Raw genomic sequence first — 14,870 nt, forward strand, 5'->3', positions numbered from 1 at the left:
GGTACCTGATTCCACCGCTGCTGAATGCTGTGTATATATACTCTCAGAAAGGCAAGACTTGGCTACCAAGCTTCCTTTTTGCATCGTAAGCTAAGCTTCGTTCATTGGCTGATAACGGCCCACTGATTATCTTGATTGAGATGTGGTTGATAATTTGTCATATTGTCCTGATTTCCTGGAACTGACACTGACAAACTGCCAAGAAAGATCATAATGATTTTTGGGTAACAGGCCTCTAGATGGGGTGCTGAAGGCTACATCTTCACTGTATTTGCCTGCTTGAGCAAATAAGTTTCAATACTGCAAAATCAAACGATCAATACTGATAGCTTTTGCAGCGAATCTGCATGTGTTTGTTCTTGCAGTTGCATCGATACACTGGAGATGCATTAGTCACTGATGACGGCAGCAGATGTCCGGTGATCAACAATGTTTGAAGATGTTGGTTGGCTGAACTTAAATGTTAAAGCTAATTTTAGAAGAATATATATGGCAAGTATTCCCTCTGATGACACATGGGTGAGTCTCATAAAATTCACACTTAATGTATGTGTGGATTTCATTGCTTAAAAATGATCAAACTAAATAATATCTTTTCAGAGTCATTTTTATTACCTAAACTATTTTTTTTTTAATACTGAATTTATTTTTGCCCTCATGTCCTAGCAGAATAACAACAGATGTAGTTCATCTCTTTAACTATGGACATGTTCCACGAACATCTGATGCTAGACATTAATTAAAAAAAGACAATATTTAAATAATTCCTCACAATATATGTATCATTTTAACATTCAAAACTTACTGCAAAACACTAGATTATTTCTTTAAAATAAATCTAACTTGGGTTGATCTTTTGATATATTATGTGAGGATGTTTTTTTACAACATTTTTAAAGTATCCAATTTAGAATTGGGAAATTAATTGTGACTAATATTTGCTGTTTAAATTAATGCATTAAATAATAATAATGCATTAATAATAATAATAATGCAATTAACAAAGCATCTGTTTTTGCACATCCTAAAGTAGCTACGTGTTTCCCCCAAATTATAGAATTATTATATGATGTGTTTGGTGCCAGGGCTGAGATTTAAATATGGTTAGGATTTTTGTGAATATTGTTTTACATTAATTAATAACTGAATGTGATTGATTATGTTTAATTATTTTAATCAATCAGCAGCACTAGTCCAAATACTTTTTGAATTGCCAACATAACAGATCATGAAATAAAAGAAATTAGAATCAGAATTAATTTTTTAATGTACATATATTTCTGAAAGAAGTCAACTAAATGAACAAGGCGGCCAACAAACACTTTGAGTAGACAGGTGCAGGGAGGCTGATAAGCCTTGTTTAGATCATGCTTAACAACTGTCCAAGAACTGAACTTTGATTCCGTCACCTCTGTAGACTAACAGTCTTTCTTCCCTCATCTGATCTGATGCATCAGTGCAGGTAGGAGTTCAGAGTGTTAATGTTACACTTGGTGATCTCTGAGCACTGGTCCTGGTTCTTCCTGATCCTGTAGAAATGCTCCACATAGTTGGATCGTCCCAGGAGCTCCACAAAATCCTCGTCGTGGGTGATAACAAGGAGCTGGAAGTTGCGTTGACGAGAGCGACTCTTAATTATCCTGCAAAGAAACCAAAAGTAATAAAAGTTGTTGTTTTGTCTTGTTCCTCCAGCTATAAATAGACTAAGTTTCCTGTTTAAAGGCTGGCTGTATTTTCTTTTTTAATAAAAACTTACTCCACCAGTGCGTGTGCCAAAGACTCTATATTCTCTCTGTCTAGGTTGGTGGTGGGCTCATCCAGAGCCAGAATCCCACAGTTCAGACAAAAGGTCTCAGCCAGAGCCAACCGTATTATGAGAGAGGCAAGGACCTGCAGACAAACACGCAGGAAACCAAAGATCACAAACATTTTATTGGAATTAATAAAAATAGACTTTGCTTTTATTTTGCAGTTACACACTCCGATCTACTAACAGTTTGATTTATCAACCAATAAAACCATGAGCCAGGTGTGGTTTGACTAAAAGAAGTGTCAGCATCCTCTTCTCATCTCCAAAATCTAATGACAAATTTGTCAACAGATAATGTGTGTGTACTGCATAGATAATGTTTTCATTAACCTCTTAACTGTCACCTGTCCCCTCTTGTGGGACGCCTAAGTTTACGAAAATGGTACATCAATATCATGTTACAAAATGTTTTCATTCATGCATTATATAAATTTATGTTACTTTGGATCATGCACTTTTAAGTCTATGTTCAAAAATGTAAGTGACAGTTAAGGGGTTAAATATGCATTAATTAATTAATGTATATTACATTTGATTGGGACCCAGGGGCGATTCTAAGAGTGACCTTAAAAAAGAACTCTTCAATGGAGTGGTAAGAGCACACAAACATACTATGCATTTTTCTAGAGAAATGCATGATGCATGTTGTGGCTTTTTGACCTTTTGTCCAGCACTGCACCGTCCACGCATGTCCAAAGCAGTGTCTCCTTTGACCATTACCACTCTATAGTTATAGGTCCTTCTTTTCAGGCCGGCGGAGGTGTTCTCATCCACATCAGAGCGTATCTCCACATACTCGATGTCTGTGAGAGATCAGGAGACGTGTAAACAACAATATATTTGTGTTTAAAGAAAGAATCATGGGATATATGAAGGCAGACCTTGTCCTCTGTATGTGCTCCGCCATAAATCTCTGATGATTTTATTAATCTCCTCCATCTTCATGCTGTGAAACTTCATTATTGTTCTGTAATGAATAAATAAACAAAATACCTTTGCCACTATCTAAAACTCCAAGTAAATCTTCAAAAACTGTAATCTTCAGCAAATCTCAACATGGGATTTTTTTTTCAAACTGTAATAACACTAAAACGCTTAAATTCACTTAAAATAATTCTGTCATTTAATCTGACTGATAAGAGTTTCTAGTATTTTATAATTATTAATAAGAATTAATATTAATAATAAATAAAAAAATATTATTTAGACAAAATCATAATGAAATTGGGAAATAATTTAGATTTAGTTTAATGCATTAAGCATTATGAACTAAAATATACATTTATAGCATTTATTAATCTTGATGTTGTGTATATGTATACTAATATTTATGTATATTAATACTTGATGTTATTTTCTATGTATACTAATCCATTTTAAACATCTTATTGATATCAGTAGAATTTTAATTTCAGTGCATATGTAATACATACAATATAAAGCAATACAACAACAAAATGCAAAGCTGAACATATGAACCACTCGTGTCTAGCAAACATGTTAGCAAAAAACCCCCCAAAACCTTCCTGTTAATCTATTGCGGTTTCCTTATTTATTGGTATTTCCATATATAATTAGTTTATCCTATGCATGTATGTTTTCAAAATAATACAGTGGCAATAAAAGCAAATGAAGAAAGATTTAACTGATTTATTAGAACTATCTGTTAGAGTACTAAATCTGAGAAACTTGTAAAACGCTATTTTGACCGTAAGAGGTTTTTATAAAAAAAACTATTTATTAGAACTGATATTAGATGAAATCTTGCAGCTAAGCATGGTGTGTCCTATCAGATTGCCACACTTCCTCTACTCTGCACAAGCAGCGATGATGGTATCATGGTGAGAAGAACGGGTCAACAGGTTTAATGTCAGACGCAGTACTACATCAGAAGAAAACTGCTTCACCAGGCTGCACTCAATCAGAAGCCTAGAAAGCAGAGTTCTTTGGACAGCTGTCCATGTACAGTGTGTCTGTCTGAAGCACACAGCTGTAGAAAATTTGATAAGTGACGTCATCCTGATTCTCAGACAATCAATCTTTGAAGCACCTATATCTGGCAAGCAGTTATAGAGACTATAGGTTTGGTTTGGCTTTGATGAACCATTGGTTGACCATTATATGTTGTTAAATGGTCAGAGAAGATACCTAGAAGATATGTGAACCTGGACCACAAAACCAGTCATAAGGGTCAATTTTTCAAAATTGAGATTTATACATCCTGAAAGCTAAATAAATAAGCTTTCCATTGATGTATTGTTTGTTATGATAGGACAATATTTGGCTGAGATGCAACTATTTGAAAATCTGGAATCTGATGGTGCAAAAAAAATCTAAATATTGAGAAAATCGCCTTTAAAGTTTCTTGAAAGTTCTTAGTGAAGTTCTTAGCAATGCACATTACTAATCTAAAATTAAGTTTCAATAAATTTACAGTAGGAAATGTACTAAATATTTTCATGGAACATGATCTTTATTTAATATCCTAATGATTTTTGGCATAAAAGAAAAATCAATAATTTTGACCCATACAATGAATTCTTGGCTATTGCTACAAATATACCCCAGCGACTTAAAACTGTTTTGTGGTCCAGGGTCACATATTTTGGAATGCTTGAATATTCAAAATCCTAAATACAACTATCCATTTCAGAAGGAAGGAATGTTTCTGTGTATTACCCGTCTAATGCCAGGGTCGGTGAGGACCAGAACCAAACAGACTAGCTTACCCAGACCAACCAGTGCCAATGTGCAGTGTAGTTCTGCGTTTAAGTTCTGCTCTTGGCTTATGCTGCACAATAATGATGATGCTCAAGAGAGACATGCAGTGTGCAATTCTGTGTATATGTCTGGGCCTTTTATGTTTCATTTGCTATCTTGCATACAAAGGTCCATTTGTTGTAAAAACTGTAAAGGGCTCGTGGAATATAACTAAATAAATAAGGCAAACTAATCCTGTCAATTGCAAAAGATCATCAAGTGGCTAAAAGTACTTTGTACAATACAATGAATTTATCTTACTTGGATGTGCTTATAAATAGACACATTAAATGTAGTGGATGGTTAACCAAAATAGGGATAAAATCAGTTATTTTATGCAATATTTACTGTAATTTCCCCAAAACAAATCTGAAAACAGAAACTGATTTTCATTCAATGACAGGCCACATCCAAGAGTTTGCTACAAGCCACGTGACAAACCCTGAAACCTTGTAAATATATATTGTGGTTTTTAAGAGTGTTGCACAATTTGGCACATTTCTGGTGCATTCTGATTAAAGTCCAAAACAGTCATCGATCACACTGATCTTTACTATACTGACAACTGTATTATTGTGCAAAGAAAAACATTCAAACCTTTAAACATAAGAAATTGAAGATTATCAGAAAAAAGTAAGAATAACACCTCCACACTTTAGATGATGCCAGAGTGATTTAGACACCCACAGACCTGCTGATGTAACTTCTGTGAACGCCAGAACGATACTGATCTAAACCAATGATGAAGACTTAAGACTTCCTCCATGAGAAACCAGCAACATCATTCTGACTGTGGTTTGGATATTAACTCTTACCGCTATATTTATTCAGAAGCCAGGATGTTCATATGGTGTAATGTGACTTCAAGTCTGTTGTTCATCACCTCTTGAACCCACTCACACCACTGAAACTCTAACTTGAACAATAAAGTAGTTTAAATAAATGTACATTTTTAGTATATTTAAATACATTTCTGGCTTCCCTATGTCCTCGGTGGAAAAACAGCATTAGAATTTTATCAGAACCAGTATAGTTCCACAAGTAACTGAATTCAGTTTCAGTACAGCAATGTCTTTATTCACTGCATTTACAAACATCAACATCAGGCGAATGAAGGATGCTGTGATCAAAGCTGCTTTTGTTTTGTGTCGTGGGTTTCATGATAACAGAGATGGAATGGAAACAATTTATGTGACTGAAAGAGCAAAAAAGCTGGGCTAATAGACAAAACTTTCTATGACAACTTTCAGTGTTATCGAGGCTGAAAAAAAGAAAATACTGCAGACAACAGGTAAACGGTGTTATTGCTGTTTTCTAAGTTTGTGGAGTAAATATTTTTACATGACTTTTTAAATTTGCTGGGTAACCGGTGTTTTGCGTGCATTTGGCGAGTCAGCATACACTCGCTCCACTGATAGTTCCTATAGAACTGTTAGACCCTGCTTTGAAGTAGCTAATTAAGTTTCTAGAGTACCTAGAAATAAATACTTTCCTAGTTTCCTAGCGACCATACCAAAAAAGGGTACTTCCACCAATAGTTCTAGGAACTACGAAAAGGTTCCGGTGTGAAAAACCCCTTATGTGTGTAAAAATGACAAAAAAAGACAGATTCAAAATTCTTTACAGCTGTCGTTTACATTTTATTTACCTACATCTTTCAAAATATATTTCTCTAGCACTTTTACCCACAATCACAAATCTCCAACACAGCTTTTACTACAAGTAATTTCCTTTTTTTAATCTTCCTTGAGGGAAGTCCATCAGCTAACCACTGGGGTTCTTCAGGGTTCGGTATTTGGTCCTGTCCTATTCTCAATATACACAAACTCCATGCATAACTCTTATCTGTAATTCTAATTTGACAACACCACCATCTAAGCTGGTATGTCTGCATGCCTTTCAGACATATCATATAAACTAGACCTGGATAATTGTTGATACTCAATCAACCAAAAAGTGCTCATCTCACACCCCTTTTGGTTTCACTCCACTGGTTTCCTATAGTTGCCTCTGTTAATTTCAAGGCTTCACAACTGTAATTGGAACAGCACCTTCCTCCCATATAATGATCCCTCTAGTGCACTACAGTCAGTGAGTGGTACCTGAAGGTTCCACGATAAAGTGGTAAAAATTCACATCGCTGAATCTTAAATCTCTCTGGTCCTCTGAGACCTTTAAGAAACAGCTGAGCTGAAGACATGCTTCTTCAATCAGCATTTAAACTACCAATCAAAGGAATTTCCTAAAAAAAAAAAAAAAAAAAACATGATATCTTCTTTAATTTACTTTACAGCATCTTTAGTGGTATAGATTTACTAAGTATTTCACAGGGGTAACAAATTTGCTAGCCCAACGTCCCGGACCTATTGTGTCTTCCAATTAAACTACCAAAATGCATCAAAGTCAAAGTCAAAGTACCTTTATTGTCCCACAAGGGGAAATTGGATTTGCAGCAAATGCTCCACATAAAACACATAAACATACAACAACACTCACCAACAAGACCAACCAGCAGAGAAGGAATTCACAATAACGCCCAATGTACATAATGTGCAAATAAATAAATAAATAAAATACAGGACAGATCAAGTGCAAAAATGCAACTTGTGCAAGTTATAACAAAGTGCTAAGTGCCATTAAGGTGCCTCACAGCTGACGGAATAAAAGATATTTGCATCCTCTTTGTTCTGCAGCTAGGAACTCGATAACGTCGCTCAGAGGGCAAAAGCTCAAACTCTGTTCTAAGGGGATGATCCTGTGAATGAGCTATGACTCTAGCTTTCCTCTGCACCTGTCTTATGTATAACTCCCCAAGTTGAGCCTGACTTCTCCTGGAAATCTTGCTCGCCACTTTGACCAGACTACCAAGTCTGTTTTTATTTGTCAGGGAGATTTGTCAAATATAAGGCCATTCAAATTCTTAATTAGCTTAAAATGGTATAACAAAACTCTTATTATTTCAAGAGGTTTTAAATTTGGGACAGACAGACAAGAAATTTGATATGTTTTAATGTGTTGATTCAACTTCAAAAGGATTTCTTTTAGTAAATATGAGCACTGCACCTCTAAAAGTCAAAACACAGTGAGAGTGTTTTTATATTAATGTATCTCTGAAGGGAACTGACTACCTTGAGAAAAGTTTCAATAGTATTTTCATTTCATCTTGCCTGCAATGCCTGAAGAGGTAGCATTTAAAAGCGGAGCACTATGTACTGCCATTACTGGGGAAACTGCTATATTTTTGCCATTCCAGATGTGCCACATGCTGGCAGAAAATGAATATGCATTTTCAATAAGCCTGTCTGCTGTTTTTGTCTATGTGAAAATCGACCCAGATTTATACACAACAAACACGCAGTTGTAAATGTGAACTGGCGGGTTGATAAGAAGACTGACTGACGTTTTGACTCCTAATTTTCTACATTAAAAATTTGTACTTTTGTTTGTATTCGGGCTAGTTAAAATTAATTTTGGGCTGCCAAGCTCTGAAGAGTGTCTGCCCAAAGGGCTACCAGGGATTGTGAAATTTTGCAAGCCCTGATTTCAGTACTGCGAGTATTGTTCATGCATGTATGAAAAATCACTATGTTTCTCATGTAAATCACTTTGTATAAAATAATGTTAAACAATTTTCAGTAGTTTCTGAATAATAAATAAATACAAAAATAATAAACAATAAATTAATAAAAATGTTTATACTTTATAATACATTGTTTTGGACCTAATTTTGTATTTATTGCAATATAATTTTTTTCTTATACTGTCAACACCTAAAGATGGCAAAATGACTGTGGTTACAACAGTTGCTATGAGTAAGTATTTTATCCTGTTTTTGGGGAGTCCCTTTGATGAAGCCCACCAGTTAGTGATGATTCAACTGCATCATTAGGGCTAAAAGTCTGAGTCAGAGTTTCCTTTAGTTTAGATAACAGTGTGCAATGGCCTGTTGCTGATTACTGCTGCTTACTGTCTGCTTAACCACATCAAAACCAAACCTACACACTCTGACAAACCGCTACCTGAAACTACCCTTCAGAAAACCCCTGATAACAAAACCTACTTACTGGTCTAGGGCTTTATAGTAGATGTCCAGGTCCTTATTGGCCAACTCTGTTGTTCTCATCACAATCATTTGGTCTCTGTAGAGATCCTCGGCCCGGCAATATTGATCCTCACTGAGCTCTTTACGAAAACGGAGGATCTCGTCTTCGTAGCCTTTCTGTCGACCGAGAGCCACACTGCGGTTCTTTTTTAGGTCCTCCAACTTTCGTTCCACTTCTCGCCGCTCACTTGACAACAGAAGATAGACTTTTTAATTTGCACATTAATTTGATGTCCCCTCGCACACTTAGTAAAGATCTATGCAAACTAGTTCACAGTTAAGTAATTCAGAGTTAGTGAGATGGATTCACCTGGAGTTACGGTAACTATATAGCATATTCTGCACTTTTAAGTCTTCTGAGCTTCAGAAAGTGTGTCAAATATTGTCAGGACTTCCTAAATGGTACTTGGTAGCTATAACATTTGATCTCATACTTGCGCAGTTGCAGAACTTGCATGTTGCCCATCTCCTTGACCAAGTCTTCACGCTTCCTGGACACCTCTTTCAGCTCCTCCATACGCTTTCGTAAAGTCAAGTTGTCCTGTAGCCAGCGCTCTTGAACCTGTTAAAAACCAATCATATAACCACAAATAAAATAGAAAGCCATATGCATCATTTTGGGGGGAAAGAAAGAAAGTATATTGCAATAGAATATGCATTCAGACAAGTGGTGTCAGATGATTAATCAGTTAGTACTGTATCATTTCAAATTAGCAGCCGACAACTGTTTTAATAATTTAGAAGTCAGAAGATTCTGATGTTACAACTGTTCAATATGCTCACTTGATGGCTGCATTTACACTTGGCATTAACATGTGACCTGTATCCGGATGTTGTCCACACATTGAAAAGACAAGTGATCGGATCTCAGCTATCCTCTGCAGACTTATTTAAATACGGCGCAGGAAAGACAGATCCAATTGGTTATCCAGATAGAGAAGCCATTTGATGTTGCCAAGTGTAAACACACCGTATCCTGACTGACTGATGATCCAGTCTGCTTTTCAATATTAAATGTTTCTTAATCTTACATTAAACATTTCTGTTTTAACTTTTTCTAAACTTTTAAATGCGATTTTAAATCCGAGATTTATACTTTTGGACACTGTACATGACATCAGTCACCTAACTTCACAGGTGTGAATATTACTATAAATTTATTTCAAAGACAATTCACTGAAATTTCGATCTCTCGGAATTCTGTTAGCTGCATGGGATTAGTTTTTGGTGATTAGTTTTTCAGCACTTTTGATGTGTAAATGAGCACAGTATTAGAAGTATAAACACCAAAACATAGGCATATGCAACAACAAAAGCAAAATCACTGCAAGCTTTGCTTGGCACCTTCTGAGTATCAATATCTTGTCGAATGTTGCCAATGTCTTTATTGATCTTCTCTCGCTGTTTTTCAGCCTCGTGTAGTTGTTTATCCACCTCTTGTAGCTCAGTTTCTTTTTGCTAAAGAAATCAAAAAGTAAACAAGAAAATAAATGGAAAAATAAATTGCATACAGGAAATGAGAGCTAAACACATAAATTTACTGTACCTCTTTGTAGCTGTCCTTGCCCTCTTCTATGTACTTGGTAATCTCTCTTTCAAGGAGGGTCACGTTTTTAACTTTTTCCTTGATTCCGTTTATCTAAAAGAAAGTATAAAGCTTTAGTCAACTCTGATGATCAGCAATGACTTCATCAATATCCACAACCTCTGATGTAGTACATTGTGGTAAATTTACAAGTTGGATGAAACATAAAACACTAATGCAAAAACAAATTAACCAACACCTTTTCCTGTCCTTCCTCCTGTTTCTGTCTCCTGCGCTCAGCAAGGTCCTGTTTCTCCTGCTGGAGCTTCTCCAGAGTGGCAGCTAGAGGAGACACCTGCTCCTTTGCATCCTAACAAACAGACAAAACATGATGAACACTGCACTACGATTCAAAAGTCGGGGTTCTGTTTTTTAAATAATTATCTTATGCTTGCCAATTTATTTGGCGAAATATTAAATATTTTATATAAATATTTTAAAATGTAAGTTATTCCTGTGATGGAAAAACCTAAATTTTCAGTATCACTACTCCAGCCTAATATGCTAATCTCAAGAAACATTTCTTCTTTTTAGCAATTTTGAAAACAGCCGTTTTTGTGTAAACTGTAATAATGTTTTTCAACAATTTATTTTAAATGGATTTCTTTGTAACAATGTAAAAGTCTGTTCCTTTTTAATGCATTGTTGCTGAGTAAAGTATTAATTTCCATAAACTTTTGAATGGTAGTGTACAGTATATGACAATCATCATTACTTTCGTGAATTACAGTTTTACTTTTAACAAATTGCAGTGTATAGTTTCAGGGTGTTTGTATGAGTAGACGGAGTAGAAAAAGAGATTCTATGTCAGGGTGGTACTGATGTGAATTGTGTCTTAACAGTAAAATGATGAACGGTTGTTGCTTGTGTGAAAATCATGTTTGTGCCCGATTCTTGTAATTTTAGGGTAATTTACTGGGTGAATAGGGCATGTGCCTCAAAAGGACAATTGTGCGCCAACACTTCTCAGAATTCTCTACAAAGGAAGCCTAAGGAAGCAGTACATACTGAGGAGTATGGCAAGCTATGCATCACCTTGCCCTTAATACTCAGGGAACCAAGGTTACAAACGTAACTGGTTACTCAATGCTGCATCTGTAGCTGACACTGTGGGAACAGTATACTGCAATGCAATACAGCCGGTAACTGCTGGTTCATCATCCTGTGAAACACAGACTGCTCAGACTGACAAACATGAAAGACTGACCGCCCGCTCGTACCCGTCAGACCTGGAGGGTGTTCATGTCAGCTACTGATGCAGTGTTTAGTGACCCTATGAAATGAAACTTTTCTCTTTAGGAATAAAACGGCACATTAAAGCAGAGTGGGCGCTCCTCACTCGAATGTCTCTGTGTAGTGTTTGGATCTCAGTGGAGAACTCCACACACTGCTCCTCCAACTGTTGACGTTTCTGCATATTGCTGGAGATCTGGAGCTTTTCTCCACGAATCTCATTTACGCTGCTCCTGAAGGCCTGGATCTGCTCCTGCTGGTCCTGGATCAGTTTCCTCTTCAGCTCGATCTTACTGCAGGCTACACAAAAGAAGTAAATAATCAAACATCAAATGAACACACAGTTTTAATAAATATTAGAACTGATTTTACATCAAATACTTTGGGAAGTTGACAAGTCCTGTGGTGTGACAATAATACATTCAGTTTTTATGACTTTTATGAATTGAGCTGCCATTTACAGTACCTAAGCTGTACACTTTCTCTAATATAACAATATAAACAGTATATAAACCAAGCAAATAACCATATGGCAAATGTTTAAAACAATGTACATGGCTTAAAATATTTGGGGTCAATAATTTTATTTTAAAGAAATTAATATTTTTGTTCAACAACATGCACACTAAATTTATTTTATTTTTTTTACTCTTTCCCCACCAGCATTTTTGAAAAAAAGTTGCCAGCCACCGCCAGTGATTTTAATGATTTTCAATCTTAAAAGTTTTATTCTTGCTTAAAGCATTCTTTTTTATCAACACTTCAATACAGGTAGGTTTCATAAAAATTTATATTTTTGAGCAAAAAGAGAAAATCACATTTTTATCAAAAACTACATCTGGACAATATTCAGTATGATTATCAAAGCATAAATCCAGTAAATCGCTTCCATCAACACCTCCAAAGCTTGCAAGGCCATATACAGTACCACTTCCTGGATCAACATTTCCCTCTATAACATTATTCAGTTTTCATTTATATGCTGTCTATTGCTAATGATTGCATTATTTATCATTTGCATCTGTTTACATAAGAGATGGCTAGTTTCTCCATCCTGTTCATGTGTGTTTTTGTTGGGGGGTTGTACTCGTTCAGAAGATGTGTAATAGCGCCCCCGAACAGTGAAAACATGAAAAGCCATAAAAACTTGTCTTTGGCGGGGAAGCGTCATCTCCTAAATGACGAGATAACTCGTCAGTGGCAGGGAAAGAGTAAATGGCTGCTGAAAATTCATCTCCACTATCACAGAAAAAAATTAAACTTTATATTAAAATAATTTTTTATTTTTTTTAAATGCAATAATACTTCACAATATAACTGTTTTGTTCTAATTTCTATCAAACAAATGCAGCCTTGGTGAGCATAAAAGATTTAAAAATGTACAGATCCTTTTGAACGGTAGTATACAGGTGCTGGTCATATAATTAGAATATCATCAAAAAGTTGATTTATTTCACTAATTCCATTCAAAAAGTGAAACTTATATATTATATTCATTCATTACACACAGACTGATATATTTCAAATGCTTATTTCTTTTAATTTTGATGATTATAACTGACAACTAAGGAAAATCCCAAATTCAGTATCTCAGAAAATTAGAATATTGTGAAAAGGTTCAATATTGAAGACACTTGGTGCCACACTCTAATCAGTTAATTAACTCAAAACACCTGCAAAGGCCTTTTAATGGTCTCTCAGTCTAGTTCAATCATGGGGAAGACTGCTGAATTGACAGTTGTCCAAAAGATGACCATTGACACCTTGCACAAGGAGGGCAAGACACAAAAGGTCATTGCAAAAGAGGCTGGCTATTCACAGAGCTCTGTGTCCAAGCACATTAATAGAGAGGCGAAGGGAAGGAAAAGATGTGATAGAAAAAAGTGTACAAGCAATAGGGATAACTGCACCCTGGAGAGGATTGTGAAACAAAACCCATTCAAAAATGTGGGGGAGATTCACAAAGAGTGGACTGCAGCTGGAGCCAGTGCTTCAAGAACCACTTCGCACAGACATATGCAAGACATGGGTTTCAGCTGTCGCATTCCTTGTGTCAAGCCACTCTTGAACAACAGACAGCATCAGAAGTGTCTCACCTGGGCTAAAGACAAAAAGGACTGGACTGCTGCTGAGTGGTCCAAAGTTATGTTCTCTGATTAAAGTAAATTTTGCATTTCCTTTGGAAATCAGGGTCCCAGAGTCTGGAGGAAGAGAGGATAGGCACACAATCCATGTTGTTTGAGGTCCAGTGCAAAGTTTCAACAGTCAGTGATGGTTTGGGGTGCCATGTCATCTGCTGGTATTGGTCCACTGTGTTTTCTGATGTCCAAGGTCAACGCAGCCATATACCAGGAAGTTTTAGAGCACTTCATGCTTCCTGCTGCTGACCAACTTTATGGAGATGCAGATTTCATTTTCTAACAGGACTTGGCACCTGCACACAGTGCAAGAGCTACAAGTACCTAGTTTAAGGACCATGGTATCCCTGTTCTTAATTGGCCAGCAAACTCGCGTTACCTTAACCCCATAGAAAATCTGTGGGGTATTGTTAAGAGGAAGATGTAATATGCCAGACCCAAGAATGCAAAAGAGCTGAAGGCCACTATCAGAGCAACCTGGGCTCTCATAACACCTGAGCAGTGCCACAGACTGATCGACTCCATGCCACGCTGCATTGCTGCAGTAATTCAGGCAAAAGGTATTGAGCGCTATTGAGTACTGTACATGCTCATACTTTTCATGTTCATACTTTTCAGTTGGCCAAGATTTCTTAAAAATCCTTTTTTTGTATTGGTCTTAAGTTATATTCTAATTTTCTGAGATACTGAATTTGGGATTTTCCTTAGTTGTCAGTTATAATCATCAAAATTAAAAGAAATAAACATTTGAAATATATCAGTCTGTGTGTAATGAATGAATATAATATACAAGTTTCACTTTTTGAATGGAATTAGTTAAATAAATCAACTTTTTATTCTAATTATATGACCAGCACCTGTATATTCACTTGAGATTCACAGAAGTTTTTATTCTACATATACTGCTGAACATACTGGTGTCCAGGCGGTGTTGGGTCTCTTGCTTCTCCTGGCTGACCTGCTGCATGGTGCGGCTGAGGTCAACTCCCTGCAGCCTGGCTGCATGTTGAGCAATCTTCCTTTCTACATCCTTCAGGTCAAGCTACAGAAAATAGGAGACATTTGGATTATGCACAGATACTGCTTGTTAAGTCATGACGTATTGAATACTGTTTCCAGATGCAAGTCTCTATAAATTTGCACTACAGTCTATATTTAATAAGAATCAAAACATTGAATTATTCTGAGTGTTCTAGGTAATAAATAAGACTTCAAAGTATATGCTGTGTTATACTGATGTGC

The 14,870-nt window shown here is 36.1% G+C and overlaps 1 protein-coding gene across 1 annotated transcript in view; it reads right to left on the reverse strand.

The window, feature by feature from the left end:
- Positions 1-1,243: 1,243 nt before the first annotated feature.
- Positions 1,244-14,870, reverse strand: part of LOC109087386 (DNA repair protein RAD50) — a 30,448-nt gene continuing 16,821 nt past the window's right edge. The window contains exons 15-25 of the mRNA XM_042764390.1: positions 14,544-14,670; positions 11,597-11,790; positions 10,457-10,567; positions 10,219-10,311; positions 10,017-10,130; positions 9,107-9,234; positions 8,635-8,859; positions 2,692-2,777; positions 2,471-2,613; positions 1,757-1,890; positions 1,244-1,640 (exon numbers count right to left, since the gene is read on the reverse strand). Of these exons, the coding sequence (XP_042620324.1) occupies positions 1,454-1,640; positions 1,757-1,890; positions 2,471-2,613; positions 2,692-2,777; positions 8,635-8,859; positions 9,107-9,234; positions 10,017-10,130; positions 10,219-10,311; positions 10,457-10,567; positions 11,597-11,790; positions 14,544-14,670 (1,542 nt within the window). The 3' untranslated portion in view covers positions 1,244-1,453. The remainder of the gene's footprint in view (positions 1,641-1,756; positions 1,891-2,470; positions 2,614-2,691; positions 2,778-8,634; positions 8,860-9,106; positions 9,235-10,016; positions 10,131-10,218; positions 10,312-10,456; positions 10,568-11,596; positions 11,791-14,543; positions 14,671-14,870) is intronic.

The sequence above is a fragment of the Cyprinus carpio genome, chromosome A9 (assembly GCF_018340385.1).
Source record: "Cyprinus carpio isolate SPL01 chromosome A9, ASM1834038v1, whole genome shotgun sequence".
NCBI classification, from domain to species: domain Eukaryota; kingdom Metazoa; phylum Chordata; class Actinopteri; order Cypriniformes; family Cyprinidae; genus Cyprinus; species Cyprinus carpio.